Source organism: Pongo pygmaeus, chromosome 11 (genome assembly GCF_028885625.2).
Source record: "Pongo pygmaeus isolate AG05252 chromosome 11, NHGRI_mPonPyg2-v2.0_pri, whole genome shotgun sequence".
Lineage (NCBI taxonomy): Eukaryota > Metazoa > Chordata > Mammalia > Primates > Hominidae > Pongo > Pongo pygmaeus.
In genome coordinates this window covers 142,334,287-142,361,464 of record NC_072384.2, presented here as the reverse complement: position 1 = coordinate 142,361,464, position 27,178 = coordinate 142,334,287, and the positions used below count along the sequence as shown (strand labels likewise).

General features: G+C 51.1%; 2 protein-coding genes across 6 annotated transcripts in view; one reads left to right on the top strand and one right to left on the bottom strand.

The window, feature by feature from the left end:
- ATG4B (autophagy related 4B cysteine peptidase) overlaps positions 1-21,041 on the bottom strand; it is a 37,258-nt gene extending 16,217 nt beyond the window's left edge. Inside the window, exons 1-6 of one of the 3 annotated variants that reach the window (XM_054477389.2) lie at positions 20,526-21,041; positions 6,852-6,953; positions 6,626-6,697; positions 4,351-4,449; positions 3,331-3,432; positions 2,615-2,687 (exon numbers count right to left, since the gene is read on the bottom strand). In XM_054477389.2, the coding sequence (XP_054333364.1) occupies positions 2,615-2,687; positions 3,331-3,432; positions 4,351-4,449; positions 6,626-6,697; positions 6,852-6,953; positions 20,526-20,535 (458 nt within the window). In that variant the 5' untranslated portion in view covers positions 20,536-21,041. Of the gene's footprint in view, positions 1-2,614; positions 2,688-3,330; positions 3,433-4,350; positions 4,450-4,576; positions 4,639-5,986; positions 6,075-6,625; positions 6,698-6,851; positions 6,954-20,525 lie in introns of those variants that run through there. The other 2 variants (XM_063648446.1, XM_063648447.1) reach the window with 2 other exon arrangements.
- Positions 21,042-21,051: 10 nt separating this feature from the next.
- Positions 21,052-27,178, top strand: part of THAP4 (THAP domain containing 4) — a 52,551-nt gene continuing 46,424 nt past the window's right edge. For 2 of the 3 annotated variants that reach the window (XM_063648445.1, XM_063648444.1), the window contains exons 1-2: positions 21,074-21,303; positions 24,175-25,337. In XM_063648445.1, the coding sequence (XP_063504515.1) occupies positions 21,227-21,303; positions 24,175-25,337 (1,240 nt within the window). In that variant the 5' untranslated portion in view covers positions 21,074-21,226. Of the gene's footprint in view, positions 21,304-24,174; positions 25,338-27,178 lie in introns of all 3 variants that reach the window. The other variant, XM_054477386.2, reaches the window with a different exon arrangement.

Sequence of the window (27,178 nt, the reverse complement as noted above, 5' to 3'; positions counted from 1 at the left end):
ACACATGCAAAGGCCCTGAGGCTGGTGTGTCCCAGGAGCACAAGGTGTCATGCCAGGGAGGTGGGGTAGAGCCCCGCCTGAGTCAGCAGTGAAGTGCCAGGGCAGTTCAAGGCAGAGTGGTGGCCAATGTGTTTTATGCAGATGGCTCTGCTGTTATTTGCTAAAGAGACTCTAGGATGCAAAGAGAGAAGGAAGATCAACAAGAAGGAAGAAGATGGGGCTGGGACCAGCACAGGGGAAAGGATGAACACTCGTCAGAGTCTGGACATATTTTGAATGGGCCCACTGAAAGAAAGAGGAATTGATATTTTGAATGGGCCCATTGAAATAAAGAGGAATTGGCCAGGCGCGGTGGCTCATGCCTGTAATCCCAGCCTTTGGGAGGATGAGGCAGGTGGATCACGAGGTCAGGAGTTCAAGACCAGCCTGGCTAACAAGGCGAAACCTTGTCTCTACTAAAAATACAAAAATTAGTTGGGCATGGTGGCACGTGCCTATAATCCCAGCTACTGAGGCTAAGGCAGGAGAATTGCTTGAACTGGGACCCGGGAGGCGGAGGTAGCAGTGAGCCCAAGATTGCACCACTGCACTCCAGCCTGGGCTACAGAGCTAGACTCTGTCTCAGAAAAAAAAAAAAAGAAAGAAAGAGGAGACCTGGCCGGGCGCGGTGGCTCATGCCTGTAATCCCAGCACTCTGGGAGGCGGAGGCAGGTGGATCACGAGGTCAGGAGTTCAAGACCAGCCTGGCCAACATGGTGAAACCCTGTCTCTACTAAAAATTGAAAAAATTATGGGCATGGTGGCGGGTGCCTGTAATCCCAGGTACTGGGGAGGCTGAGGCAGGAGAACTGCTTGAACCGGGACCCGGGAGGCGGAGGAAGCAGTGAGCCCGAGATCACGCCACTGCATTCCAGCTTGGGCTACCGAGCTAGATTGTCTCAAAAAAAAAAAAAGAAAAAAGAAAGAGGAGTCCTGGCCAGGCATGGTGGCTCATGTCTGTAATCCCAGCACTTCGGGAGGCTGAGGCAGGAGAATCACTTGAACCCCAAGTGATTCAGAGGTTGCAGTGAGCCGAGATCACGCCACTGCACTCCAGCCTGGCGACAGAGCAAGACTCCGTCTCAATAAGAAAGAGGGGTCTAGAACAATCCCAGATTTTGGTTTGAGCACCTGAAGGACCACTGTAGGAGAAGAAGGCTGGGGCCAGCACGAGCTCTGGCTGTCAGGTCACCATGCACACAGATACCCAGGTGGAAATGCAGAATAAGCAGCTGGACCTGAGCTTGGAGTCCAGGGACAAATCAGCCCTGGAAGCCGTCCGTGTGCCTGGGTGCCACAGCACTTGCAGGTTGGGGAGGATCATCCAGCAACAGGGGCAGGGGCTGGTGGGGAGCAGGCAGGGGACCAGGAGAAACAGTGAGCATGGCGAGTGGCCTGGTGCTTACAGCGCTGACTTGATGGGGCCACTCCAGGCAGCAGCAAGAGAAGTGTGAGTGGAGGGGTGTGGTGGGGGCTGGGGAGCTGCTGGACAGAGGACTCTGAAGGGCACGCAGTAGGGACTGAGCAGGTGCCACACCAAACACAGGGCGGGCCCAGGAGACAGAGGGAGCAGCAGGCTGGGGATGTGGGACGGGGGTGACGTGGGACGGGGGTGACGTGGGATGTGGGAGAGACGGACTTGTGCAGGACCCCAGGGAACCTGACAGAAAAGCTGGGTGGAGACAGCGACTGCCATGCTGAGGAGCAGGCTGTGGGTGAGGGGAGACAGGGCCATTTCAGGAACGAGGAACGTGGGGTACCTGAGGGCCTTGAGTGGGATACGAAACAGGCAGACGCAAAAGGAGAGGCTTCAAGGGAGCCATGGCTGAAGACGGGCTGGGGAGACACTGGCCCTCGGACCAGTGGGGAGGAGACCCTGAGGGGACAAGTCCTGGGGGAACTGGCCAGAGCCTCCCCAAAAATGCTGGGATGCCAGGACACATGGAATCAGACCAAATGACCCTGGATGGGTCAAGAGGAATGAAGAGTGGACACGAAGCTGAAACCACAGGCAAGTTTCTGGAACTGCAGGGAAGGTCATCTCAGAGGAATCTGGGGGGCGGGCACGCAATGGAGCTGAGTGAGGCGTGAGAGGAAGCAGGTGCGGAGCAGGTGCAGAGAACACTTTCAGACGCTGAGGTGTATGGGAAGGCAAGCGAGGCTACAGGGAGTCTCCAGGTAAAGTGAGAAAGGCAGGTGGCAAGGCCCGCGGAGGGCAGCCTCCAACAAGCCTGCAGAGGTGGAAGGGCCCAGCACCCGCACAGATGGCTGCAGACTAGCTTCAGCTGCCCACCCCATCAGAAGCCACCATTACAGGTGGATCCATGCGGCAGACAAAGAACAAGGGTCCAATGTGCCAGCCAGGATGTGGACTACGGTGTTCATTTTGTTAGAAAACATAAATTCCTATTCACGAGACCTCTTGACATAGTCATCTCTGAGAAACCTTCCCACGGCCATGAAGTAAATAATTAGAGACCCCTTATTTCCTGTAGCCATGAAGGCTCAAGGAGAACTTAACCCCCAGGGAGCATCCCTGCTGCCCCATGCTCGGCAGTGGAAGTGCAGTACATACTTGAGGACCTGGGCGACAGTGTTCGGCCCGTACCACTGGCCTATGGACTTGCCTTCGCCAACTCCCATTTGCGCTGCAGGGAACAGACACACATCAGCAACACACACCCGCCCCGACCATCCCAACGCCCCCAGCCCTGACCTCTGGTGGCACGTGGTGCCAGGAGACACATCACAGGAAGGCCTGGACAGCACCCTACCCAGCCTCCAGACGGAAGGAAGGATGCCCCAGTAAGATCGGGGGAGGTGTGAGGGGGCAAACAAGGTCTCGGGGACTGTCCTTCACTATGAACTTAGAAAAGGAGGGGAAATGAAGGGACCACTTCCTTCTGTAAATGAAAACACAGTGTCAAAAGCCAGCCTTGCTTGCAAGAAAGGCCAGCTCCTCTTTACTCACTCCACTTCAATCTGAGCATTCAGATTCACTGATGGGGCGAGGCCAATTTCCCCAGACTGTGCTGGGCACCAGGCACTGCAAGCCCCATGGACAGCAGGAAGGGCAAGGCCCAGGGTCTGGGCCTGGGTGGGACGGGGGTGATGGGGGATGACACGGGGGTGATGTGACAGCAGCACACAGGCGGTCAGAGGTCAGTGTTTACAGGTTTACAGCCTCCTGCTCCATATCCCACAACACCAGAAAAGCTCTTAGGGGAAACCGACCACTCCACCCTCTCCAAACAGCCCGGGTGGGGCCTGGCGCAATCTGCAGCCTCCCACCTATCTGGTGAATGGAGTAGTAACTGTCCTTCCTGTCGATGAATGCGTTGAGGACGCTGAAGTAGCTGTCTGGCTGCCTCTTCCTTTGTGTCCACCTCCAATCTATTGGAAAAAAAATTACAGGTCACCTCTACCATAAATACGAGAAACAAGTTTTCACTTTCACACACAAGATACAGATGGCATCCAAACCTTTTTCAGAATCTTTTTTTTTTTTTTTTTTAAACAGAGTCTCTCGCTCTCTCACCCAGGCTGGAGTGCAGTGGTGTGATCTTGGCTCACTGCAACCTCCACCTCCCGGGTTCAAGCGATTCTCCTGCTTCAGCCTTCCGAGTAGCTGGGATTACAGGCGCGTGCCACCACGCCTAGCTAATTTTTGTATTTTTAGTAGAGATGGGGTTTCACCATGCTGGCCAGGATGGTCTTGATCTCCTGACCTCGTGATCCACCTGCCTCGGCATCCCAAAGTGCTGGGATTACATGTGTGAGCCACCGCACCCAGCCCAGAATCTTTTAAAAGTAAAAACCCATGTTCTCCAGGATTTCAAATACATAAATGTCCAGTTATCAAAACAAATCTGTACAGAAAACAGTTTCAGTAATTTAAAACATTTATTAGCATTCTTCTTCTTTTTTTTTTCAGATAGGATCTAACTCTGTTGCAGAGGCTGGAGTGCAGTGGTGCGATCTCAGCTCACTGCAGCCTCCATCTCCTGGGTTCTAGCAATTCTCCGTATCAGTCTCCCAAGTAGCTGGGACTACAGGCAGGAGCCACCACGCCTGGCTAATTTTTGTATTTTTTGTGAGATGGGGTCTCGCCATGTTGCCCATGCTGATTTATCAGCGTTCTTTAAAGTCAGTTTTTTTAATCAATAAAAACAAGTGGCTCATTACACAAGAAACCCCCAAGTTCTACTTACTGTTTCACCTGTGATCTGCTCTCAAGAGCCCTGACCCCACAGTCCCCTCTGCTTGCTGAGAACACCCTGGCCATGCGCCCTCCCCAGGGCTGTGACTCACCTCGGCCTAGGTGCCGGCACACCAGGGCTTGGGCAAAGATCATCTGTCCACACCGCAGCATGCAGCCCCAGCCTGTGTCCGAGGTGGGGCCTGTCCCCCCTGTCACGGCAGACAGAGAGAGAAGTGCTCATGGCCAGATGGCCCCACTGGCAGGAGGCAGCGGGTCAGCCCCACACCACAGGCACCGACTCCCTCATCCATCAGCTCCACCTGGGGCAACACACACCTCTTAGGACTCAGTAACGCCAAGGGCCACATTTACTGGAGGGTGAAATGTCCCGACCACCTCTTCAAAATGGGCAAAACACATGAACAAGTCAGTCACGGAGCAAAAGGAATGTCTGACAAACATATGAAGACACTAACCCCCGTAAGTCATCCAGAAAATGCAAAGTTAAACAAAACAAGGCATTTTCCAATTACCAGAAAGGCAGAAATTCAAAGGCTTGATGACAACCAGTGCTGCTGAGAGCACAGAAGGGCCGCAAGGGCAGCAACTCAGCCCTTGCAGCACAGGTGCCTGGGCCCTGCCCTCACAGCCACTCCCTGGGTCCCAGAAAGATGGACAACATGCACCATGGAACTGCGCGGCATGTGACAGGCACGTGGAAAACACTGCCAGCCCATAGCAGGGGTCCAGTGGAATGCCACTGTACAGCTGTGACAACAGAGAGGGCCACCTGTGCAGCAGACAAGAGGCTGGTAGGTGGCTGCACACCAGGGTGAGAAGCAGAGATTCAGGGGTCAGACCACTAGGTTCGCCCTGTGCCCACCTCTGGGCTTCCGGCAGCTTCTCCACGCACTGGCAAGGACAATAAACCCTGTGTCTTGGGGTAGTCGTGGCCGTCACCCACCAACAACCCAATCAGCAGTGCCCATGATCACCCTCGCTCCACTGCTGATCACTCTACTGCTGATCGCTCCACTGCTGATAAAAACGTATCTCAGAGCCACGCGCGGTGGTGTGCACCTGTAGTCCCAGACACTCAGGAGGCTGAGGAGGGAGAACTGCTTGAGCCCAGGAGTTCAAGTCCAGCCTGGGCAACATAGCGAAACCCCATCTATTAAAAAAATGAAATTAATAATTTAAAAACATTATCTCTGTGGGGCTAAGAAGGAAACACACCACACTGCCCTTCAGAACTGCGTCAGGGCTGCTTTATCTGCAGGGTTCATCCCCAGCCTCTACCTCCTCCACAAGGCCTCTGCCAAACCAGAAAGGCTTCGCTCCAGTCCTGTTCTCCTTCCCAGCACGCGGCAGGGTAGCTGTGAAGGAGATGGAGGCTGGGGACAAACCTGCATCCAAGGCCGCCAAGAAAGCAGGTTCAGTGCAGCTGCGAAACAAGCGGAAACTGTGAAATGAGCAACTATTCCCAGGGCACATCTGACAAGGTATGTCATTAAAATATATCATTAAATATCAATATTCCCAGGGTGCATCTCACAAGGTGTATCATTAAATATCAACCTAAGGAGACACTGTTGTATGTCCCTATGTGTCAGTGTTCTCCAATGTCAAGCCGTTGTGGCTATTTGACTTCCACCTCACTTCGGGATAAAGAATGAAACCACCCCTAGAAGAGGGACCAAACCCTGACCCGGCACTGAGGAAGCGTGGCGCCAGCCTGGCCCTCACCTCCGGCCTCAGTTCTCCGCCGGTGAGAAGCAAGGCTGAGAACCAGTCCCCATCTCCTTCCAGCTCCAGGGTATACAACGATGAATGGCTTTTAACAGAATGCACCTTAGTGTTACATAAAAACATGTCACATTCACCTGGCCCTTCAAATCTCCCCACAGGTTAAGTGTGGAAAATACTAAAAAAGATGAGGGCTACAGAGAATGGCTTCCAAACATTCTGGACCTAAGCAAGAAACACATTGTACAGCTGTGACCCAGAACACACATTCAAATATGCAAACTAAAACTAAAATCCCTGAAGCAACATGCTGCCTGCCCATGGCAGACACACACTGTTTTCTATGCCATTCTGTCCTACATTTAAACAATGTTGGTCGTAACTCATGACACTGATTTCCAGCTCCAGTAATAAGCTGTGATTTGCAGTTGAAAACACACTGGCCTAGAGTCAGGAGCCGTGGATTCTAGTTTTGCCACTACTACGTATGAGGCCTTGGCCGATTCATTTAACCAGGATTGCTGTGAAGATTCAAATGAAGTCAGTGGCATATTGAAGTTAAATCTACAAGCATAAGTTTTCCTCCTTCCTAAAAACATGTATATTTTGTCCCGCGTTGTAATAAAACAGAGTACTTACCAATGGCTGGAAAGTTTTTCCTGTATGTAAACCAAAGTCTAGATGCCACATCAGACAAGATCTCGTCCTTTTCTAGAGGTTGTTTAAAAGAAAAAAAACACACACACACACAATGCCTTAAGTTTGCAAGTCACAAGTTATGGCAGAGTCAGCAGAGAACAATTATCACAAAATGCTTCTGCAGGCCAAGCGGTCACACCAGGGTGGGCTTCAGCATGGTCAATACCTGTGAAAATGCTGTATTTTCTACCCAGTATCCAAACGGGCTCTGAGGTCTCAGGAAAATCTTCAAACTCGGCAAACCGGAGAGTGTCGTAGGTCAGAGTAGCTGTTGAAACCAAAGATGCACAATATCAGACACTTATAATTTCATAAACTAGTATTGAAAGAGGCCATTTACAGCATTTCTGTGCTGAAGAGAACAACTGTAAATTCTTGCAACAGCAGCACTCCCTCTCGTATCTCGGGCCTACCAAGACACCCACCATGGATGGAGTAAACCCTTGGGAAAGCGGAGGAGGCCCTGCGGGGCAGCTGCTCTGCTAAGGTATGGCGACAGGGAGGTGGGGCCAGCATGCTACTTCCTGAGCCGTTCATATTCTGAGCCACTGAGTCAGTGTCTAACAGCTGACACGAGGGTGAGAGGCCAAGTTAGGGGCCAACCTGAGGGGTGAGAAAGTAAAAAAATAAAAACCCACCCGATTTAAGCACTTACTTTAGACTTAAAACATGATTAAAACGTAAAGGATAAAAATAAAGTGAAACCACCTCCTTCATCCTTGTGCGCAAGGGAAGCCACAGAAAAAACAGGGCAAAGAGTCATTTTTCATAGCCACCCTAAGGTTTACCAGATGTCACCATGGCAGCATGTTCAGAGTCACTGTGACGAAGGCAGATGCTCTGGGGCAAGAAATACTGAGCTGCTGGGAAGACTGGGGGTTCTGGTCTACCCCAATTTCCTGGTTAGGAGCAGGTGCTGGAGAAGCATGGGGTGCTACTCTCAGGTAGAAAGTTAACCCCTGGACACTGAGAGATCAAACTCTCTGCCAAGTCCCCAGAGGTCCCTGGGTACAGAAAGCCTAGTGATCAAGGACTGAACCTGTTTTCATTTCAACAATGCTACCAGAAGAGCATGCCAGCACTTCCATGGGGCAACACCCCACTTTCTAAGGAGGCAGCTGGCTGCAGAGCCACGGTGCTTACCTGCTGCGCTAATGATTAGCCCTGTATGCCATCTTACTCTGTTTTACTTCAATTAAGAAACTAGGCCAGGCACAGTGGCTCATGCCTGTAATCCCAGCACTCTGGGAGGCCGAGGTGGGCGGATCACCCGAGGCCAGGAGTTTGAGACGAGCCTGGTCAACATGGTGAAACGCTGTCTCTACTAAAAGTACAAAAATTAGCCAGGCGTGGTGGCGGGCGCCTGTAATCCCAGCTACTAGGGAGACTGAGACAAGAGAATCACTTGAACCCAGAAGGTGGAGGTTGCAGTGAGCTGAGATTATGCCACTGCACTCCAGCCTGGGTGACAAGGGTGAAACTGCCTCAAAAAAAAGAAGAGAAAAGAAAAAAGAAAGAAAGAAACTAGAGAGGCCCAGGGTCTTCCTGTCCACAGAACTGTGGCTGAGGATACCCATGTCCCACAGTGTTCCTGAAAAGAAGGTGCCCGCCAGCAGCAATGCACCAGCCCAAACACCCATGTGGCGAGATGCCCATCACGTATTCTGGGGCGGCAGCAGAGGCATCTCTCTCCAGCTGCTCTTCAGGGAACCGGGAACACACAATTCCCATCTGCTGCCTCTCCAGCTCTGAAGGTGTCTGATCACTCATCCTTCACCAGCAACTTTACAGCAATCTTTTGAAAATCAATCACATATGAATTTCTCCCACATCTAAATTTACTTTTTGATAACAACCCCACACTTCGATAAAAATGATATATGCTAATCATAAAAAATACTGAAGACTACAAAAATACACAAATCACATGAAGCCTCGTTGCCCAGCAATGACTCTTTCCAGAAGTCTTTATGCACAGGTTCATACGTGAAATCATACTATGCCTGTGGTTTCCTCAGCATTCTACGTAAACACAGATCTCCACCTAAGCTGATACTATAAAGCATCGTGTGTGTACTGCTGTGCTGTGCACAATCCCCTTGGGGAGGCAGGGGGCAGTCAGAATTTAAAGCCCAGCTTGGGTACTGGTAAATTGTAGTTTCCTGGGCCACTTACTTAACTTCTAAGTGTGAATGTTCCCTCATCCATAAAATGGGATAATAACAGGACAGCCTCAGCATGTGGCTGTGACGGTTCCATGAAACACTTCCAATGAGGTGCTGGCTGGCAGTCAGAAGGGCTCCAATGTCAGCTCTGTCATTAACATCAAGGACTCAGAACCACAGGGTCAAAGGCACACAAATTTTACTATACCCAAAAGCCTTAATTGTATGCGCAGCTAATTCCCAAACACAGGGTTCAGAAGCACCTGCAAGCATCTCCCTCAGTGCAGGCAGAACTACCAAATCCACAATAGAGGGCCCTACAGGCATTGTTTAAAGGAGTCTCAGCTGTGGGAGAGCCAGGCCCCTCTCTGACCTTTTCCTAGAGTAGTGCTGCGGCTTCCTGAGCAAGATGACGGGCGTTGTGGAGTGGCTGCAGCCAGATGAAGCAAGCTTTCCACAGCAGGGCTTTGTCCAAGAGCTCTGCTCCTTTTTTTTTCTTTTCCGAGACAGGGTCTCATTTTGTCACCCAGGCTGGAGTACAGTGGTGCACTCACAGCTTACTGCAGCCTCAAACTCCCAGGCTCAATCAATTCTCCGGTCTCAGCCTCCTGAGCAGCTGAGACTACAGGCATGTGCCACCACACCCAGCTAATTTTTGTATTTTTTGTAGAGATGAGGTCTAATCACGTTGTCAAGCTGGTCTCAAACTCCTAGGCTCAAGCAATCCACCTGCCTTAGCCTCCCGAAGGCTGGGATTACAGGCATGAGCCACTGCACCTGGCCCCCAAGAGCTCTGCTCTTATGTATTTCACTTGTCCATGCTTTCAGAGACAATATCAACCAAACTGCTTGGTGACTGTGAATAAATAAAGTCCAAGTTTACATTCTCTCCTGCCTTTTTATATATATGTTACTTGTTTCTGCACATGATTACAAAAACTGAATTGGGATGAATTAAGGTCCATGCCTTTTTTTTTTATTTTTATGATGGAGTCTCACTCTGTCGCCCAGGCTGGAGTGCAGTGGCATGATCTTGGCTCCCTGCAACCTCCGCCTTCCGAGTTCAAGCAATTCTCCTGCCTCATTCTCTCGAGTAGCTGAGATTACAGACATCTGCCACCATGCCCGGCTAATTTTTGTATTTTTAGTAGAGACAGGGTTTCACCGTGTTAGCCAGACTGGTCTCAATCTCCTGACCTCAAGTGATCCAACCACCTTTGCCTCCCAAAGTGCTGGGATTACAGGCATGAGCCACCACACCCGGCCCACTCCTATCTTTTTAAAGAGCTGAAAAACATCATGATGTCCCTGCTACCTCTCTAAAGCCACTCCTGAATCTTCAGAAGTCCCTACTATTCTTTGACTTGTAGGCTTTATTCAATATATAGACTAAAATCCAGAAAATTTATTCTCAAGGAAAAAGGATGAAAACACCACCGGTCTAATTTTTTTTTTTCTTTTTTTTTTGAGACGGAGTCTCGCTCTGTCGCCCGCCAGGCTGGAGTGCAGTGGCGCAATCTCGGCTCACTGCAAGCTCCGTCTCCCAGCTCACGCCATTCTCCTGCCTCAGCCTCCCGAGTAGCTGGGACTACAAGCGCCTGCCACCACGCCTGGCTAATTTTTTGTATTTTTTTTAGTAGAGACAGGGTTTCACCATGTTAGCCAGGATGGTCTCCATCTCCTGACCTCGTGATCCCCCCGCCTCGGCCTCCCAAAGTGCTGGGATTACAGGCGTGAGCTATCGCGCCTGGCCACCACCAGTCTAATTTCAACACTGCAGGACAATGATTCCACCTTGCTGTTGGAACATTCTTCTCATGTTTGAGACCATTCTAAGGCACCAGCTTTGAACTAAAGATACACATATCTTTTATTTAAAGTACAGCAGAGCTAAATGAACACTGGCAAGTATCTCTTTGTAGACTACAGAAGTTCCTTAACTAGGATGGGATTATGTGCAATAAACCCATTGTAAGTTGAAAATACTTAGGTCAAAAATGCACTGAGGCCAGGCACAGGGGCTCATGCCTGTAATCCCAGCACTTGGGGAGGCCAAGGCGGGTGGATCACCTGAGGTCAGGAGCTCGAGACCAGCCTGGTCAACATGGTGAAATCCCATCTCTATTAAAAACACAAAAAATTACTCAGGCATGGTGGCAGGCGCCTGTAATCCCAGCTACTCGGGAGGCTGAGGCAGGAGAATTGCTTAAACCCAGGAGGTGGAGGCTGCAGTGAGCTGAGATCGCGCCACTGCATTCCAGCCCAGGTGGGAGAGTGAAACTCTATCTCAAAAAAAAAAAAAGCACTGAATACACGTAACCTACCTAACATCATAGCTTAGCCTAGCCTGCCTTAAATGTGCTCAGAACACTTACATTAGCCTACAGTTGGGCAAACTCAGCTGGCAACACAGTGCCCTGTAGAACAGGGGTCATTCCCCCTCCTCATCATGTGGCTGATGAGGAGCTATCTGGCATCTCGAGAGTATCTCGGGGTATACTGCTAGCCCAGGAAAAGATCAAAATTCAAAACGTCAAGTATGGTTTCTATAGAATGCATACTGCTTTCACACTACCGTAAAGTCAAAAAATTGTAAGTCAAACCATGGTAGCTTGGAGACCATCTGTATTTCAGAAGAATGTGGCGGATGTCATCAGGAAAAGGACCATATTGTTGAATCAGTAACAGTCTGCAGTATCAGAATCTGGAAGCTGAGAAACTTCTAGGATGTCTAATTTCCCATATTAAAAATATAAATGATAAAGGAATGAGAGAAGTATAGATAAGGAAGAAAAGGAAAAAGGCTCCTCTGAAAGTAGGGTCACGAGGCCTGAGCGGCTGTGAAGTTGAGGGATCTTCATCACGGACACAGTAAAATGCACAGCAGGTGTATTTCTTAGGTTTATTAGCAAACTTTATAGGCAAGGAAGCCAACTTCAGAGTGAAGGGAATAAGAGGTGCTCCATTAAGTTCAAACACACCACCACACCTCCACCTGTAACTGTGAAAATTACGGGTGTGTGGCCTCAGATTCCTCACTGTATCAACCATCAAAGAGACCAGGAAACCCGAGGGGAGCAAAACCAAGAAGCAATCACAGTGCTTGGCAGTGAACAGGAGCGGCGCAGCCACAGCGAACATGACCCATGGGGTCCCTAAGGAGGGCTCCCACACCGTGCCCCAAGCTGCTCTGCTCCTCCGTCTAGAGAAACGCACTCCGGCCTCCCCCAGAATCCTGCCCTCTGTTGGGAGTGAGTCACACATTCCCCTAGGGCTAGTGGCGGACACTCTGAAAACACGATCCCTTGCTTCTCCCACCACATTGCACCCTCCTCTCAGTAATGTGGAGGATGCTCCAAGTGGGGAGTGTCCACACGTCACACCTGGAACAAGTTCCTGACAGCTGGAGCACCAGCTGTGGAGTCAGAAGTCTGAGCCCACCACTGAGCAGTCACGCAACCTTACAGGCTAGTGACCTTCCTGTGACTTGGTGTCCTCACTGTGAAACGGACAAGTTAAGGCGCAGGAAGAGCTCTAAACCGCACGGGAGCAGTAACCGCTCTTTCAGGGCCAGCCTTTTCAGATCACTGAAACGGGTGAGCAGTCACGACCCAGCATGGATGGGAGGTATTCTGTAAGCGGAGGTGCAGCACGGAGTACAACAGAGACCCAACCAAACATGAGTCTCTTTACTAACACTGAACCCAACACAATGCCCTTTCCTCCAAGAGTGACTGCATTTAGAGAGCAAGAGCCTGCCACCCGCCTCACGGGCTGGCTCCAAGGACCACAGAGACCTGCGGTGATTCCTACAAAAGAGCCAACAAAGACTCTCAGACTCACATCTCTTCAGTTATGAGGAGGTCTTCCCTGTACTCTAGGGGCCCCACATTGTCCTTCTCATGCTGGAGGACAGGAGGGAATGCCCTCGGCAGGCCCTCCGAGCAGAACTCACCCCTCCTGGACACCCTCACAGCTCCAGCTGAAGAGGAAGACACAATGAGGAGCCACGGACTGAGGCATCGAACGGTACAGAGAGCTCCCTGACCTTCCAGATCTTACTTTATAATGGAGATGGACTGAGGCATCGGAATAGTACAGAGACCTCCCTGACCTTCCAGATCTTACTTTATAATGGAGATGGACTGAGGCATCGGAACGGTACAGAGACCTCCCTGACCTTCCAGATCTTATCTTATAATGGAGATGGACTGAGGCATCGGAACAGCACAGAGACCTCCGTGACCTTCCAGATCTTATCTTATAATGGAGGAAGGACTGAGGCATCGGAATGGTACAGAGACCTCCCTGACCTTCCAGATCTTACTTTATAACGGAGGAAGATAACTTTTTTAGAATTAACACTTCTAATTTCTTTTTTTTTTTTTTTTTTTGAGATGAAGTTTTGCTCTTGTCACCTAGGCTGGAGTGCAATGGCGCGATCTCAGCTCACTGCAACCTCCGCCTCCCGGTTTCAAGTGATTCTCCTGCCTCAGCCTCCCGAGTAGCTGGGATTACAGGTGTGCCACCACGCCTGGCTAATTTTGTATTTTTAGTAGAGATGGGTTTCTCCCATGTTGGTCAGGCTGGTCTCGAACTCCTCATCTCAGATGATCGCCCACCTCGGCCTCCAAAAGTGCTGGGATTACAGGCATGAGCCACCGCGCCCGGCCGACACTTGAGGTTTGTCTCTGGAGTCTGAGAGCCTGCTCCATAGCTACAGGACAGACACTACTGAGGTTTGTTTCTGGAGTCTGAGAGCCTGCTCAATAGCTATAGGCAGACCGCGACCGGCCAACACTTCTGTTTCTACTGAGGTTTGCTTCTGGAGTCTGAGTGCCTGCTCAATAGCTGATTTCTACTGAGGTTTGTTTCTGGAGTCTGAGAGCCTGCTCGATAGCTACAGGACAGACACAGGCCTGGACTTCTTCCAGCCTCAGTCTCCTCACCTGTGAAATGGGGCACAGCCACCAGTTTTCCCAGTGGGGTGAGAACACGCAATAGGTGCAAAACTAACACTCACAATCACTAACATTTGCAGATCAACCAACACGATGATTCCATTCCCAAACGTTCCTTCTTTTTTTTTTGACACAGGGTCTGGTTCTCTCACCCAAGCTGGAGTGCAGTGGTGTGATCTCAGCTCACTGCAACCTCCCCCTCCCGGCCTCAAGGGATCCCCCCACCTCAGCCTCCTGAGTAGCTGGGACTACAGGCATGCATTGTCATGCCTAATTTTTGCATTTTTTGTAGAGGTGGGGTTTCGCTATGTTAACCAGGCTGGTCTCAAAACTCCTGGGCTCCAGTGATCCACCCACCTCAGCCTCCCAAAGTGCTGGGACTACAAGTGTGAGCCACCACACCCAGCCAGGTTCCTTCACTGACTCTCAGATGAATGAGATCCACTTAGGCCTGAGGCCAGCTGCCTCAGCAATTCTCCATGGAGAGGTTCCCTTGTCTTATTTCACAGCCCCTGTCATAATTTCATCATCTTCACATGCCACATCATGTGATTTATAAGGCAATTCACGTAGCTCCTGATAAAAAAGGAGTCAAGCTTCGAAAAAAATACCCACTGGCCGGGCGCAGTGGCTCACACCTGTAATCCCAGCACTTTGGGAGGCCGAGGTGGGTGGATCACCTGAGGTCAAGGGTTCAAGACCAGCCTGGCCAACATGGCAAAACCCCGTTGCAGTGAGCCGAGATCACACCACTGCACTCCAGCCTGGACGACAGAGGGAAAAAAAAAAATATATATATATATATATATATACACACACGTATACATATGTATTTATACATACATGTACATATATATTTATATATGTGTGTATATACATATATGTATATATGTGTGTGTGTATATATATATAAACATATAGACCCATCTCTAGACTCCCAGGTAATGATTTTAATTTGAAATAAGATGACATGTAAGGCCAGGTGCGGTGGCTCATGCCTGTAATCCCAGCACTTTAAGAGGCCAAGATGGGAGGATCACTTGAGCCCAGGAGTTTGAGACCGGCCTGGGCAACACAGGGAGACCCTGTCTCTCTTAAAAAAAAAAAAAGAAATTAGCTAGACGTGGACACCTGTAGTCTTAGCTACTGAGGAATGTGAAGCAAGAAGATCACTTGAGCCCAGGAGGTCAAGGCTGCAATGAGCTGTGGCTGCAACACCATACTCCAGTCTGAGCGATGAAGTGAGACCCTGCCTCAAAAAAATCAAAAAAAGATGACACGCAGGAGGAACAAGATGAAGAGGTAGGCCAGGTGCGGTGGCTCACGCCTGTAATCCCAGCACTTTGGGAGGCCGAGGCGGGCAGATCACTTGAGGTCAGAAGTTCGAGAACAGCCTGGCCAACATGGTGAAACCCCATCTCTACTAAAAATATAAAAAAATTAGCCAGGCATGGTGGTGCACACCTGTAATCCCAGCTACTCGGGAGGCTGAGGCAGGAGAATCTCTTGAACCCAGGAGGTGAAGGCTGCAGTGAGCTGAGATAGAGCCACCACACTCCAGCCAGTCTAGGCGACAGTGAGAATCTGTCTTAAAAAAAAAAAAAAAAAAAAAAAAAAGATGGAAAGGTACTGTACACCTAAGAAAGAGTCCCCCTTAGAAGCAGTTCTCCCATTTGGTCGGCTGGATCCCAGACACTTGATTTTCCACACCCTCTTCCCTGGGACTTCTGCGATCACAAGCAGAAGAGGGCAGATGGCATTTTAATAATATACTAATTCCATCAGAAAAAACATGTGACTTAGTGTTATCAATCTGACAGGCAGAAATGTAGGGAATTGTACTCAAGGAATTTAACCAACTTCTCTCCATTTAGTACCAATTACACTTAATTCAACCAGAGAGGACTACAAAAAAAAAAAAAGAGTAAATTTAAGAGCTTACTGTAAACCACTTCATTTCGAAGAAACCTTCCTAAAACACTTAGAAGTTATTTTCCAAAAGATTTATATTTTATAAATTCAACAAAGGGTTCTTCTTTTCCTTTAGAAAACTCTTAGGTTTAAGATAACAGTTTGTATATGATTACTACTTTTTTTTAAATCTCCAAGAGTTTACATGAGAATGCTAGTAGTTCAGTCCTGAATGAAAATAGAGAAAGAGAGAAAGGAACTCCAAATTTAGCTACATCAGAAAACTAGAAAACACTGTTTCAGTGCACACACTGGGCAGACTACGCACATTAAAACCCAAGATCGCGCCCACCGCACTCCAGCCTGGGAGACAAAGCAAGACTCCGTCTCAAGAAAAAAAAAAAAAAAAAAAAACCACACCCCACTCCCCAGCAGCCTCTGCATTCATTACATGTTATGCTAATATACTGGATTTATGTTAAACTCTACAAACTGAAAGTTTTGATAGTAGGGGAATGTGTAGGTTATTATCAATTCAAGTTCTGTTTTTTTGTGATTACCAACCACATGCCAGACACAAGTGATGCACCGGAAATGCAAGCACAAGACACCAGCTCTGTCCTCAAGGAATGGGCAGTGTGGCTATTAAGAGGACTGGCACCTGCCAGTCCTCTGAATGGGGAGCGTGCTTTTAGGGACAGTGCTAGGGACTGGTGGAGAACACAGCCACACTGTAGTCTGCCTGCCACCTCCTGGACCTCTCCACACCCGCAGAGGCCCTTGGCCTCTTTTCTTTCCCACCCACATTCAGACCCTGGGTGACCTCATCTGATGTGACCTCCAGTCTATCTCCAGCCCAGGCTTATTCTTTTAGCTCCAAACCTGAGACTCAAAAGCCCACTGGACACTGCTCTACAAGGATGTCTAACATGCACCTCACATTCAACACACATAAATCCAAACTCGCAACAGAAAGCTTCCCACCAGACAGGACCTCCCCAAGTCTTCCCCATCTGAGTTTTCTTTTTTTTTTTGAGAGGGAGTCTCGCTCTGTCGCCCAGGCTGGAGTACAGTGGCACAGTCTTGGCTCACTGCAAGCTCCGCCTCCCGGGTTCACGCCATTCTCCTGCCTCAGCCTCCTGCATAGCTGGGATCACAGGCGCCTGCCACCACGCCCAGCTAATTTTTTGTATTTTTAGTAGAGACAGGGTTTCACCGTGTTAGCCAGGATGGTCTCGATCTCCTGACCTTGTGATCCGCCCGCCTCGGCCTCTCAAAGTGCTGGGATTACAGGCGTGAGCCACCACACCCGCCCCCTCATCTGAGTTGCTTAGCTCAGGCCATACACTTTGGGGCCATCTTTAACTCCTCCCTCTCTACACATCCCTCTCCCAACTTCCAATCTAAAAACAAATTCTATTGTCTCAACCTCCAAAACACATGCAGAAGTCAACCTCTTACCCACCCTGAGCTAATAATCCACTGGCATCTCCTTGCTGGCTTGTTCAACAGTCCCTTAGCTGGCCTCGTTGCCTCTGCCCTTGCCCCTCTGCAGTACATTCTCAAAAGAGATGCCAGAGCAAGCCTGTTAAACACAGTCTATCATGTTACTCCTCCTCTAGAACAAAACCTTCCAAAGGGTTGTCATCCTATTCAGAATAAACACCGAAGTCCTCACTATGAGCTGGCAAGGCACCACCACACTGAGCCTAAGTCACCTTTCTATCCTCAGCTCCTGCTTCTCCCACCGCCACGTGCTGCACCCGAGCCACACCAGGCTCTTGCTACCTGCCCTTCCTCCTACACTGCTTCAAGTCTTAGTCAAAATTTAAACCTTCAGAGTGAGACCCTTCCTGGCCATCCTGGCTACAATTCCAATCCTCCTCATCCTTGGTCCAAATCACCGTCCCCCAGGAGCCACACACTTCGATGCTAATGCTGGTCTCATGTCTAGAACGTTAGCTACCCCAGGGCAATGGTTTTCATCTATGTTGTTACTTCTCTAGTCCTAGTGTCTAGAACAATGCCTAACACACACCTGACAGTCAGTAATAAACAGTGTATTGAATGAATGACTATCAGAACAGAAACTGTATTACACATGGTCAAGGAAGGCAGAACCTTCAAGAACTCTAGAGATCAGAGGAGGGCAGATCATCAATCATCTCTGAAAGGAAATACAGCATCAAGTCAGAAGGAAAATTCCCCATGATATCCTACAAACATACGTTTTTATCAGCATAAAAAGAGACCTTTAAATGCAAACACCTTTTCTACTCTGATCCCACATGCAGCAGCATCCAGTGTCCTATTAAAGTATCATCATGTCAATACGGTTGTCAAGGGAAAATAAAAGATAAAAATAAAGTATCATCATGTAACAACATAACTGTTCTCCTAACTTGAACATGATGATTTTCACATTTTAGGTCGTATGATCGACACTGAACTGTGTTTTTGACCTTAGCCAAGTCTCTCAGGTATCGAAATGACAGAGGCAGGAGGCAGACAAATCCTAGGCAGGGAAGGGTGGGTCACCAGTGAAACCCAATCTTTAAGCCACAGTTTAAAGCCTGAAAGCCAAGCGACGAGTCTCGGATAAATCCACAGACTAGATTGCCAACCTCTCTTCCTGTTTGGTGCACTTTCCTCTAATTAATCCCCACCCTTCACCTATTTTACATATACCTACTCTTCTCTAATTGGTTTATTACACTGTTGTGCCCACCTTTGAGTGGTGACTTTGTTTTAGCCTTTTTTGCATACTCACAAACAAATCAGCACACACTCCCCATTCTGAGCCCATAAAAGCCCTGGACCCAGCCACACCAAGGGAGACCACCCGACTTTGGGTGGAAGACCATCATCCTTGAGTCCCCTCTCTGCTGAGAGGTGTTTCATCACTCAATAAAACTATTCTCCACCCTCCTCACCCTTTGATTGTCAGTGTAAGTGTAATCTCATTCTTCTTGGACGTGAGACAAGAACTAGGGACCCAATGAATGCAGGTACAAAGAAGGCTGTAACACTGTGGCCCTCGGCCCTCTGCCGGCAAAGGGCAGCCGCCCCACGTGACGGCCCACGTGACAGGAGGCAGCAAAGGGAAGCAGCGGGGACGGAGTCAGCCCCAAAGCTATAGCCTGGAGCAGGGCAATGGGAGTAACTGGGCTGCTGACACTCTGCAACACCCCCTCTTGGGCTTCAGGGTTGCAAGCACCCCTGCTTGGGCGCCACTGCCTTCCCCTTGTCTGGACACCAGAATCCACTGTCCCCTTGTCTGGACGCTGGAGTTGGCCGTGGGAGTTGCTTGCCACGTGTCTAGCTGTAAGCTCTGCAGAGCCCACTCTGGTGCCTGCGCTTGAAACAGCTGGCGGGACCCGGCACTCACTCACCCACACACCCACTCCCGCCAGGGGCTGAGCATACAGTCATGGTGGCCATGGTATCCGTGCCATAGTGCAAACCAGGTGCCCACCGGTGGACCAAGTAGATGGGGCATCTCCTGCGGCGAGCCCAGACCCAAGCAAGGCCTGGGCAGGGGCCTCGCCAGCCGGAGGTCTCTGGCTGTCAAAGTGGCTGAGAAAAATACTGCATCACAAACAATAATACCTAAAAAGATATAATACAACAGTTGTAAAATAGTAAACAACAAATAGTACACAGCTGCAAATAGTTCAACCGTGAATGACGGTTACTCTAAAAAACAAACTTCACAAGATATACACCTGGTCAACATGCTCCTTAGGGAGTCAGGGCTCCTGTTTCCTCCAGCCACCTACCACATTTAAGTGGTGAGCTACTACAAATCATTTAAACAGATATTGGTAATACACATTACAGTTTTCCAACTCAGATCTTAATAACTTTATGTTGTAGCTACCAGAAAAATAGAAAGTAAAAACAATCCCATTCAGAATGACAGAATTAAACCAGATGAAAATCTTTCTTTACAGATGGAGGATACTTGATAAAAGGTAAATCAGTTCCCACAAAGAATGAATGAGCTAAAACTTCTGTGTAAAAATATTTCTAGGGTTACTGGGCAAGCGATGGGTTTGGCACTGACTTAAAATATCTTGCTAGCAAAAATGGAGCGGAAGCATGAAAGGATAGGAAAAAAACCAACACTCCCTATACACACACACACACACACTCCCTCTCTCTCTCTCAGGACCCCAAGAAACTAAGACCCGATGATACAAATTCACTGTTTCTCCTTCTCGTCACGGAAAAGCAGCTTGGAGGATCTACTGGTTACTAAATTGAAGACAAAAACAAAAAAGATGCGTATACTATCATGAACACGTCATGTTTCTCGCCTCCAACCTACCAATAACTTCATAAAAGTTAAAGAGTTTCCATCCCTTCACGCTCAGCTGCGGAAAGGCTACGCTTTCGCCCGCCGCTCGCGTCCCCGGCCCGGACCGCGGTCGTCCCGTCTGCCGCCGCGCCTCTCTCCGCCCGGCAGGCTCCGCCGCCCTCCACGGCCGACCTGGCGCAACGGCCTGTGCAGCCACAACCTCTGGAGCGCTCCGGACGGGACCGGAAAAGCAGGAGAAACTCCAGCGCAACCGACGGCCGGTTCCGCGGCGCACGGCGCCGCCGTCCCCCTGCCGCTCCCACCGCCCACCGCCCACCACCCACCAACACCTCCCTGCGCTCCCGCAGCGCCCGCCGCCCCGGCCCAGCCTGGCCCGCACCGGCGTGCCCCGAGGCGAGTCGTGGCAGCCCGGCCCGAGCAGGGGAGGCCAATGATAAGGCGAGCACCTCCTGCGGAAAGACCGACCCCCGGCAACTCCTCACCTGCGTCCATCTTCCCAGTCCGGCCGCCGACTGACCCGAGCGGCGTCGCTCCGACGGGCCCGCAACGCGACGCGGCGACGGGACGCCGCGGGTGCCAATCGGGGCGCCGGCGCAGGCGGCAAAGACTATACTGCGCGCGAGCGGAAATACGCGGGAGCCGCCATTTTGGCGTACGGCCGGACCGACGCGAGCCCCGGGGCGCCCTGCGGGCAGCATGGGGTCGTGTCGTGGCACGACGGCTGGGTCTGCTGTCCGACGGGACACTGCGTGCCACGGGTGGCGCTTCCTCCTCTTAGAGGACCCGGGAGCAGTTGTCGAGGCGGCAGAGGCGACCTCGGTCCCCGTCCGAGCAGCCATCTTGGGGTACGGACGTGCTCCGCGCGCCCATGTCGCCGTACGGACTTGCTCCGCCCGGGCGACTCCCCCGCCCGCCTGCCCGCCTGCCGGCGGACGCTGCGAGGGGCCTGCTGCGCCCCGCTGGTCCGAAGACGCCCGAACCTGCGGCTGGCGAGGACGCGGGCGGGGGCGGGGGCGGGCCCGCGGCGGGCGCCTGCGCCTCCATCTTGCCGTACGGCGCGGACGCCGCGGGCCGGCCCACGTCCCGAGCCGTGTCGCCGCCGCGCTCCCTCCCTCGGGGCGGTCCGCGGGCGGGCGGGCGGCTAGGGCCGGGGCCTGGCTGCGCGGCTGGGCCAAGGCCCGCGATGGTGATCTGCTGTGCGGCCGTGAACTGCTCCAACCGGCAGGGAAAGGGCGAGAAGCGCGCCGTCTCCTTCCACAGGTACGCGGGCCCCGGGCCGCCACGCCCCCGCCCCGACCCGGCCCTGCAGGGAAACTGAGGCCCCGCGGCCGACCCGAATGCGGGGGGCGGGGGCGCCGGGCCTCGGCGGCCGGGGCGCGGGGGAGCGGGCGTGGGCGCTGTGTGACCTTGGCCCGGCCGCCGTCTCTGGGCCGGGCGCCTCGGGCAGCGCAGCCGCCCCCACCCCGGCTGCCTGGGTCCGCCCTGCGCGCGATCGATCCGGCCGGCGTCGCGGCTTCAGAAGCCGCACGCTCTGGAAGCGCAGGTCCTGGGCCGATTGTCCTGCTCGGCCGCGACTGCTGCCTCTCCGGACCGCGCGGGCGGTCGGCCTGGATGTCTGCGAGCAGGAGCGACCGGGCAGATGCGACCTGCGCCTCCCTAGCTGACAGCCCCCGAGAGGGCTTTCCGGGACTGGGCCCCCGAGCCCAGGACGCGGGTACGCGCGGAGAGTCTACGGGACGGCCGGCTGGGGACGGCATCCTTCTGCGCTCCCTTAGAGCCTGGCCCGGGGCTCTCGGCCGCTTCCCACGTGGGCCCCCGCGGCAGGGCCCAAACCCCCCTAAGGCCTTGTGAGTTGAGCCTATTTCAGTGAGATTTCTGCGGATTACACGCGGGAGGCACCAGAACCGCGAACAGACTTTAAAAACCACTTTGCAGATGTTTCTGTTTTGTGTTGCATGGTGTTATTTAAGTTTTAAAGACGGGAATGGCACGTGTTATTTATAGGGTTATTGAAAGTTCACAGTAGTTTGCTGTAATTCTTAAATCATTACAACGTATTATAAGAATTAGTAACATTCGATTATTTCACAAGTTAGCCAGCGCACTTTCTTGACAATTTCCTTCAGAGCTTGTGTCCTAGAAGTTTTGTTATTGTTTTTTGAAAACGAGGCAACGTGTTGCAACGGTCTAACATGGTATGGGAGGAAAGGACATCGGAATTGGGGGTGCGGGGCGTACCTTTGCAATTGGCCTCACAAAGTATTTAGAAAGGAGGTTAGAAGGTCCTGTTGCTTAGAACGGCCCAGTCCATCCTGTTAGGATTTGTCCTGGTCCGCACTGGCCTCAGGTGGAGCAAATAGCAGTTAGAACTGACCACCCTGTCCCTTATGTGCACGTTAGGGCCTGGGTTGTTTTTTTTTTTCTTTTTTTCTCTTTTTTTTGAGACGGAGTCTCCCTCTGTCGCCTAGGCTGGAGTGCATTGGTGCGATCTGGGCTCACTGCAACCTCCGCTCCTGGGTTCAAGCTATTCTCCTGCTTCAGCCTCCCAAGTAGCTGGGATTACAGGCAAACGCCACCACGCCCGTCTAATTTTTTTGTATTTTTAGTAGAGACAGGGTTTTGCCATATTGGCCAGGCTGGTCTCGAACTCTGGCCTCAAAGTCCTGACCTCAAGTGATCCACCCGCCTCGGCCTCCCAAAGTGCTGGGATTACAGGCATAAGCCACCCCGCCCGGCCCAGGCCTGTTTTCTTAAACACAGAGGTTGCCTTAATGAAGAAATGGTTATGAAGGCTCTTTATTAGGTGATAAAGAAATGACTAAGCATCCTATTCAGTATCTTCCTGTGCTGGCTGCTTTTTTCTCACAATTTTTAAATTATGGTATAATATATGTAACATGAAATTTACCATCCTAACTTTTTTTGGAGACAGAGTCCCACTCTGTCACCCAGGCTGGAGTGCAATGGTATGACCGTAGCTCACTGCAGTCTCAACCTCCTGGACCCGAGTGGTCCTCCCATCTCAGCCTCCAGAGTAGCTGGGATCACAGGCATGAGCTACGGCTCCCAGCCTTTCCTACCGCTTTTTCAGTGTACAATTCATGGCAACAAATATATTCACATTGTTGTGCAGCTGTCACCACCATCCATCTCCAGAATTATTTTTATTTTGTAAAGCGTAATCTCTGGACTCATTAAACACTAATACCCCAGTCCTCCTCTCCCTAGGCTCTGGTAACCCGCATTCCCCTGTCTCTATGAATTTGATTACTCTGAGTACCTCGTGTGAGTGGTATCATGCAGTGTTTGTCTTTTTGCAACTGCCCTATTTCATTCAGTATAATGTCCTCAAGGTTCATCTGAGTTGGTTGATTTTTTTTGAGGGGAGAAGAGCGGGTTTCACTCTGTTCCCCAGGATGGGGAGCAGTGGTGCAGTCTTAGCTCACTGTAACTTCGAATTTCTGGGCTCAAAGAACCCTCAAGCCTCAGGCTCCTGAGTAACTGGAACTGCAGGCGAGCGCCATTGTGCCCTGTCCCTGGGCTGGCTGACTTTTAACAGGAGCGTTTTTACTCCTGGAGGTGGGCATGCAACAGGAACACAGAACTGTAGCTCTGGAGTCTTCTGGAGGTCTCCAGATTCTCAGCTGCTTGCGCACAGCCGGGGCTGCCTCCGTGCAGTTCTGACCTCTCATGCCCTAGTCTCTGTGGATGCTGGCCCTGGTTTTGGTACCCAGAGTCCTACCTTCCAGGCAGGTTGGGAGAGTTGGTTAGCAGTCAGCTTCTAGGAGCTATTTCCTGCTGTCCTGAGGCCATCCTGGCACTGTCTCTCAGCATCCTGTGTCCCCATAGGGCATTTACCACAGCCTGGGGAGCAGTTAGTTACCTTCTTTCCCATCCGCCCTACAGACTATAAGCTCTGTATGGGTAGACAACGGGTCTTTCAGATTTCTGCTCCAGTAATAACTTGCAGGTACAAGATGTTCCTTAAATCTTTTTGAAATATTTTTTTAAGTGGATGAAGTCAATACGGCTTAGGGTGCTTGCAAAAATACTTGTTTTGCTTTTACAGTTGATTATTTTAAGGGGAGACATTTAATTATTTCTAATTACTTTTTGTCATTTGTCCTGTAGGTTCCCCCTAAAGGACTCAAAACGTCTAATCCAATGGTTAAAAGCTGTTCAGAGGGATAACTGGACTCCCACTAAGTATTCATTTCTCTGTAGTGAGCATTTCACCAAAGACAGCTTCTCCAAGAGGCTGGAGGACCAGCATCGCCTGCTGAAGCCCACGGCCGTGCCATCCATCTTCCACCTGACCGAGAAGAAGAGGGGGGCTGGAGGCCATGGCCGCACCCGGAGAAAAGATGCCAGCAAGGCCACAGGGGGTGTGAGGGGACACTCGAGTGCCGCCACCAGCAGAGGAGCTGCAGGTTGGTCACCGTCCTCGAGTGGAAACCCGATGGCCAAGCCAGAGTCCCGCAGGTTGAAGCGAGCTGCTCTGCAGGGTGAAGCCGCACCCAGGGCGGCCCAGGAGGCCGCCAGCCAGGAGCAGACCCAGCAAGCTCTGGAACGAACTCCAGGAGATGGACTGGCCACCACGGTGGCAGGCAGCCAGGGAAAAGCAGAAGCATCTGCCACAGATGCTGGCGATGAGAGCACCACCTCCTCCATCGAAGGGGGCGTGGCAGATAAGAGTGGCATTTCCATGGATGACTTTACGCCCCCAGGATCTGGGGCGTGCAAATTTATCGGCTCACTTCATTCGTACAGTTTCTCCTCCAAGCACACCCGAGAAAGGCCATCTGTCCCCCGAGAGCCTATTGACCGCAAGAGGCCGAAGAAAGATGTGGAACCAAGCTGCAGTGGGAGCAGCCTGGGGCCCGACAAGGGCCTGGCCCAGAGCCCCCCCAGCTCATCACTTACCGTGACACCGCAGAAGCCTTCCCAGAGCCCCTCTGCCCCTCCTGCCGACGTCACCCCGAAGCCAGCCACGGAAGCTGTGCAGAGCGAGCACAGCGACGCCAGCCCCATGTCCATCAACGAGGTCATCCTGTCGGCGTCAGGGGCCTGCAAGCTCATCGACTCACTGCACTCCTACTGCTTCTCCTCCCGGCAGAACAAGAGCCAGGTGTGCTGCCTGCGGGAGCAGGTGGAGAAGAAGAACGGCGAGCTGAAGAGCCTGCGGCAGAGGGTCAGCCGCTCCGACAGCCAGGTGCGGAAGCTACAGGAGAAGCTGGATGAGCTGAGGAGAGTGAGCGTCCCCTACCCGAGTGGCCTGCTGTCGCCCAGCCGCGGTCAGTACCGGAGCCTTGCGTACCCATGCTCCCTTCCCGTTAGGAGGGGTTTCTCTGCAAGGTGGCCGACGTCCCCTGAGCATTTCTGGGGGGTATCACAAGCTCCCTGCGCTCTCAGGAGGAAGCTCTAGTCGTAGCCACACCTTGTGGATGAGGGAACCCAGGTTAGAAAGCAGGCCTCACTGCACCCGGTCCCACAAGAGGCATCTGTGTGTGTAGGGATGCAGGCCGTGAAGGAGGCAGGCAGCACGCGTCAGCGAGGAGTGCCTGAACGCCTCCGTGGAGAGTGCGCAGGGAAAGATAGCTTGTTTCATACCTTATGCAACAGAAATTCCAGATGAGTTAGGAGCTAGATGGAAAATAAGAGAGTAAACTCTCAGAAAAAGCAAATATCAGAAACCGTTAAAATCATGAGGAGGTTCTTTCCGTTCACGTTTTAATGAATATCCTTGAAGTTAAATCATCATGAACGTTAATAATTATTTTAACATCTATTCAATTAAAACATCTATTGAGGCTGGACTCGGTGGCTCACACCTGTAATCCCAGCACTTTGGGAGGCTGAGGTGGGCGGATCACTTGAGGTCAGGAGTTCAAGACCACCCTGGCCAATATGGTGAAACATACAAAAACATACTACTAAAACATACCAAAACTAGCTGCACAGGGTGGTGCACGCTTGTGTGCACCCAGTTATTGGGGAGGCTGAGCAGGTGGATCGCTTGCACCTGGGAGGCAGAGGTTGCTGTGAGCCAGGATTGCACCACTGCACTCTGGCGTGGGTGACAGAGTGAGACTGTGTCTCAAAAAAGAAGACACATCTATTGAAACACATTCTCAGCCGGGCGTGGTGGCACACTTTTGTAATCCCAGCTACTCAGGAGGCTGAGGCAGGAGAATAGCTTGAACCTGGGAGGCGGAGGTTGCAGTGAGCTGAGATGGCCCCACTGCACTCCAGCCTGGGTGACAGCACAAGTCTGTCTCAAAAAAAAAAAAAAAAAAAAATACAATACATTCTCTGTTGCAAAAATTAAAACTGCAGAAATAGATTAAGAAGTGGTAAAAAATTTTTGTTTCTTACCCACCTCCCAAGTTCTATTCCTTGTTGTTATTAAAAATTTGGTGTGTAAGCCAAGCACAGTAGCTCTTGCCTGTAATCTCAGCACTTTGGGAGGCTGAAGAGGGAAGATTACTTGAGTCCAGAAGTTCAAACCAGCCTGGGCAACGTAGGGAGACCCCATCTCTCTTTTTTTTTTTTTTTTTTTTTTTTTTGGAGACAGTCTCTCGCTCTGTCGCCCAGGCTGGAGTTCAGTGGTGCGATCTCAGCTCACTGCAAGCTCCGTCAGGGAGACTCCATCTCTATAAATAATTTAAAAATTAGCCGAGTATCGTGGTGCACGCCTGTGGTCCCAACTACTTGGGAGACTGAGGCAGAAGGATAGCTTGAGCCTGGGAGGTTGAGGCTGTAGTGAGCTATGATTGTACCACTGTACTCCAGCCTAGGTGACAGTGAGACCTTGTCTCAAAAAACAAAATTTCCTGTGTGATCTTTGTATGTTTATTAGCTCTATTTCTGTTTTTTCCCGTATTTTACTGTTAAGTACTTCTTAAAATTGGTTTCTAGATGTTTACATATGGCGGATGGTTTCCTTTGCCTGTCGTGTACATAGGAAAACCATATTCCTACCACATTGTTGATTTCATCTGGATCAATGCTTGTCAATAAGTATATGATAGTGGGACAAGATTTTCAGGACCTCCTGGATCCTCAGGGTAACAGCCATTAGCACAACCGAAAACAAAGCCCATCCGACATGTTTTCCAGATGTGTCCTGGGGAGG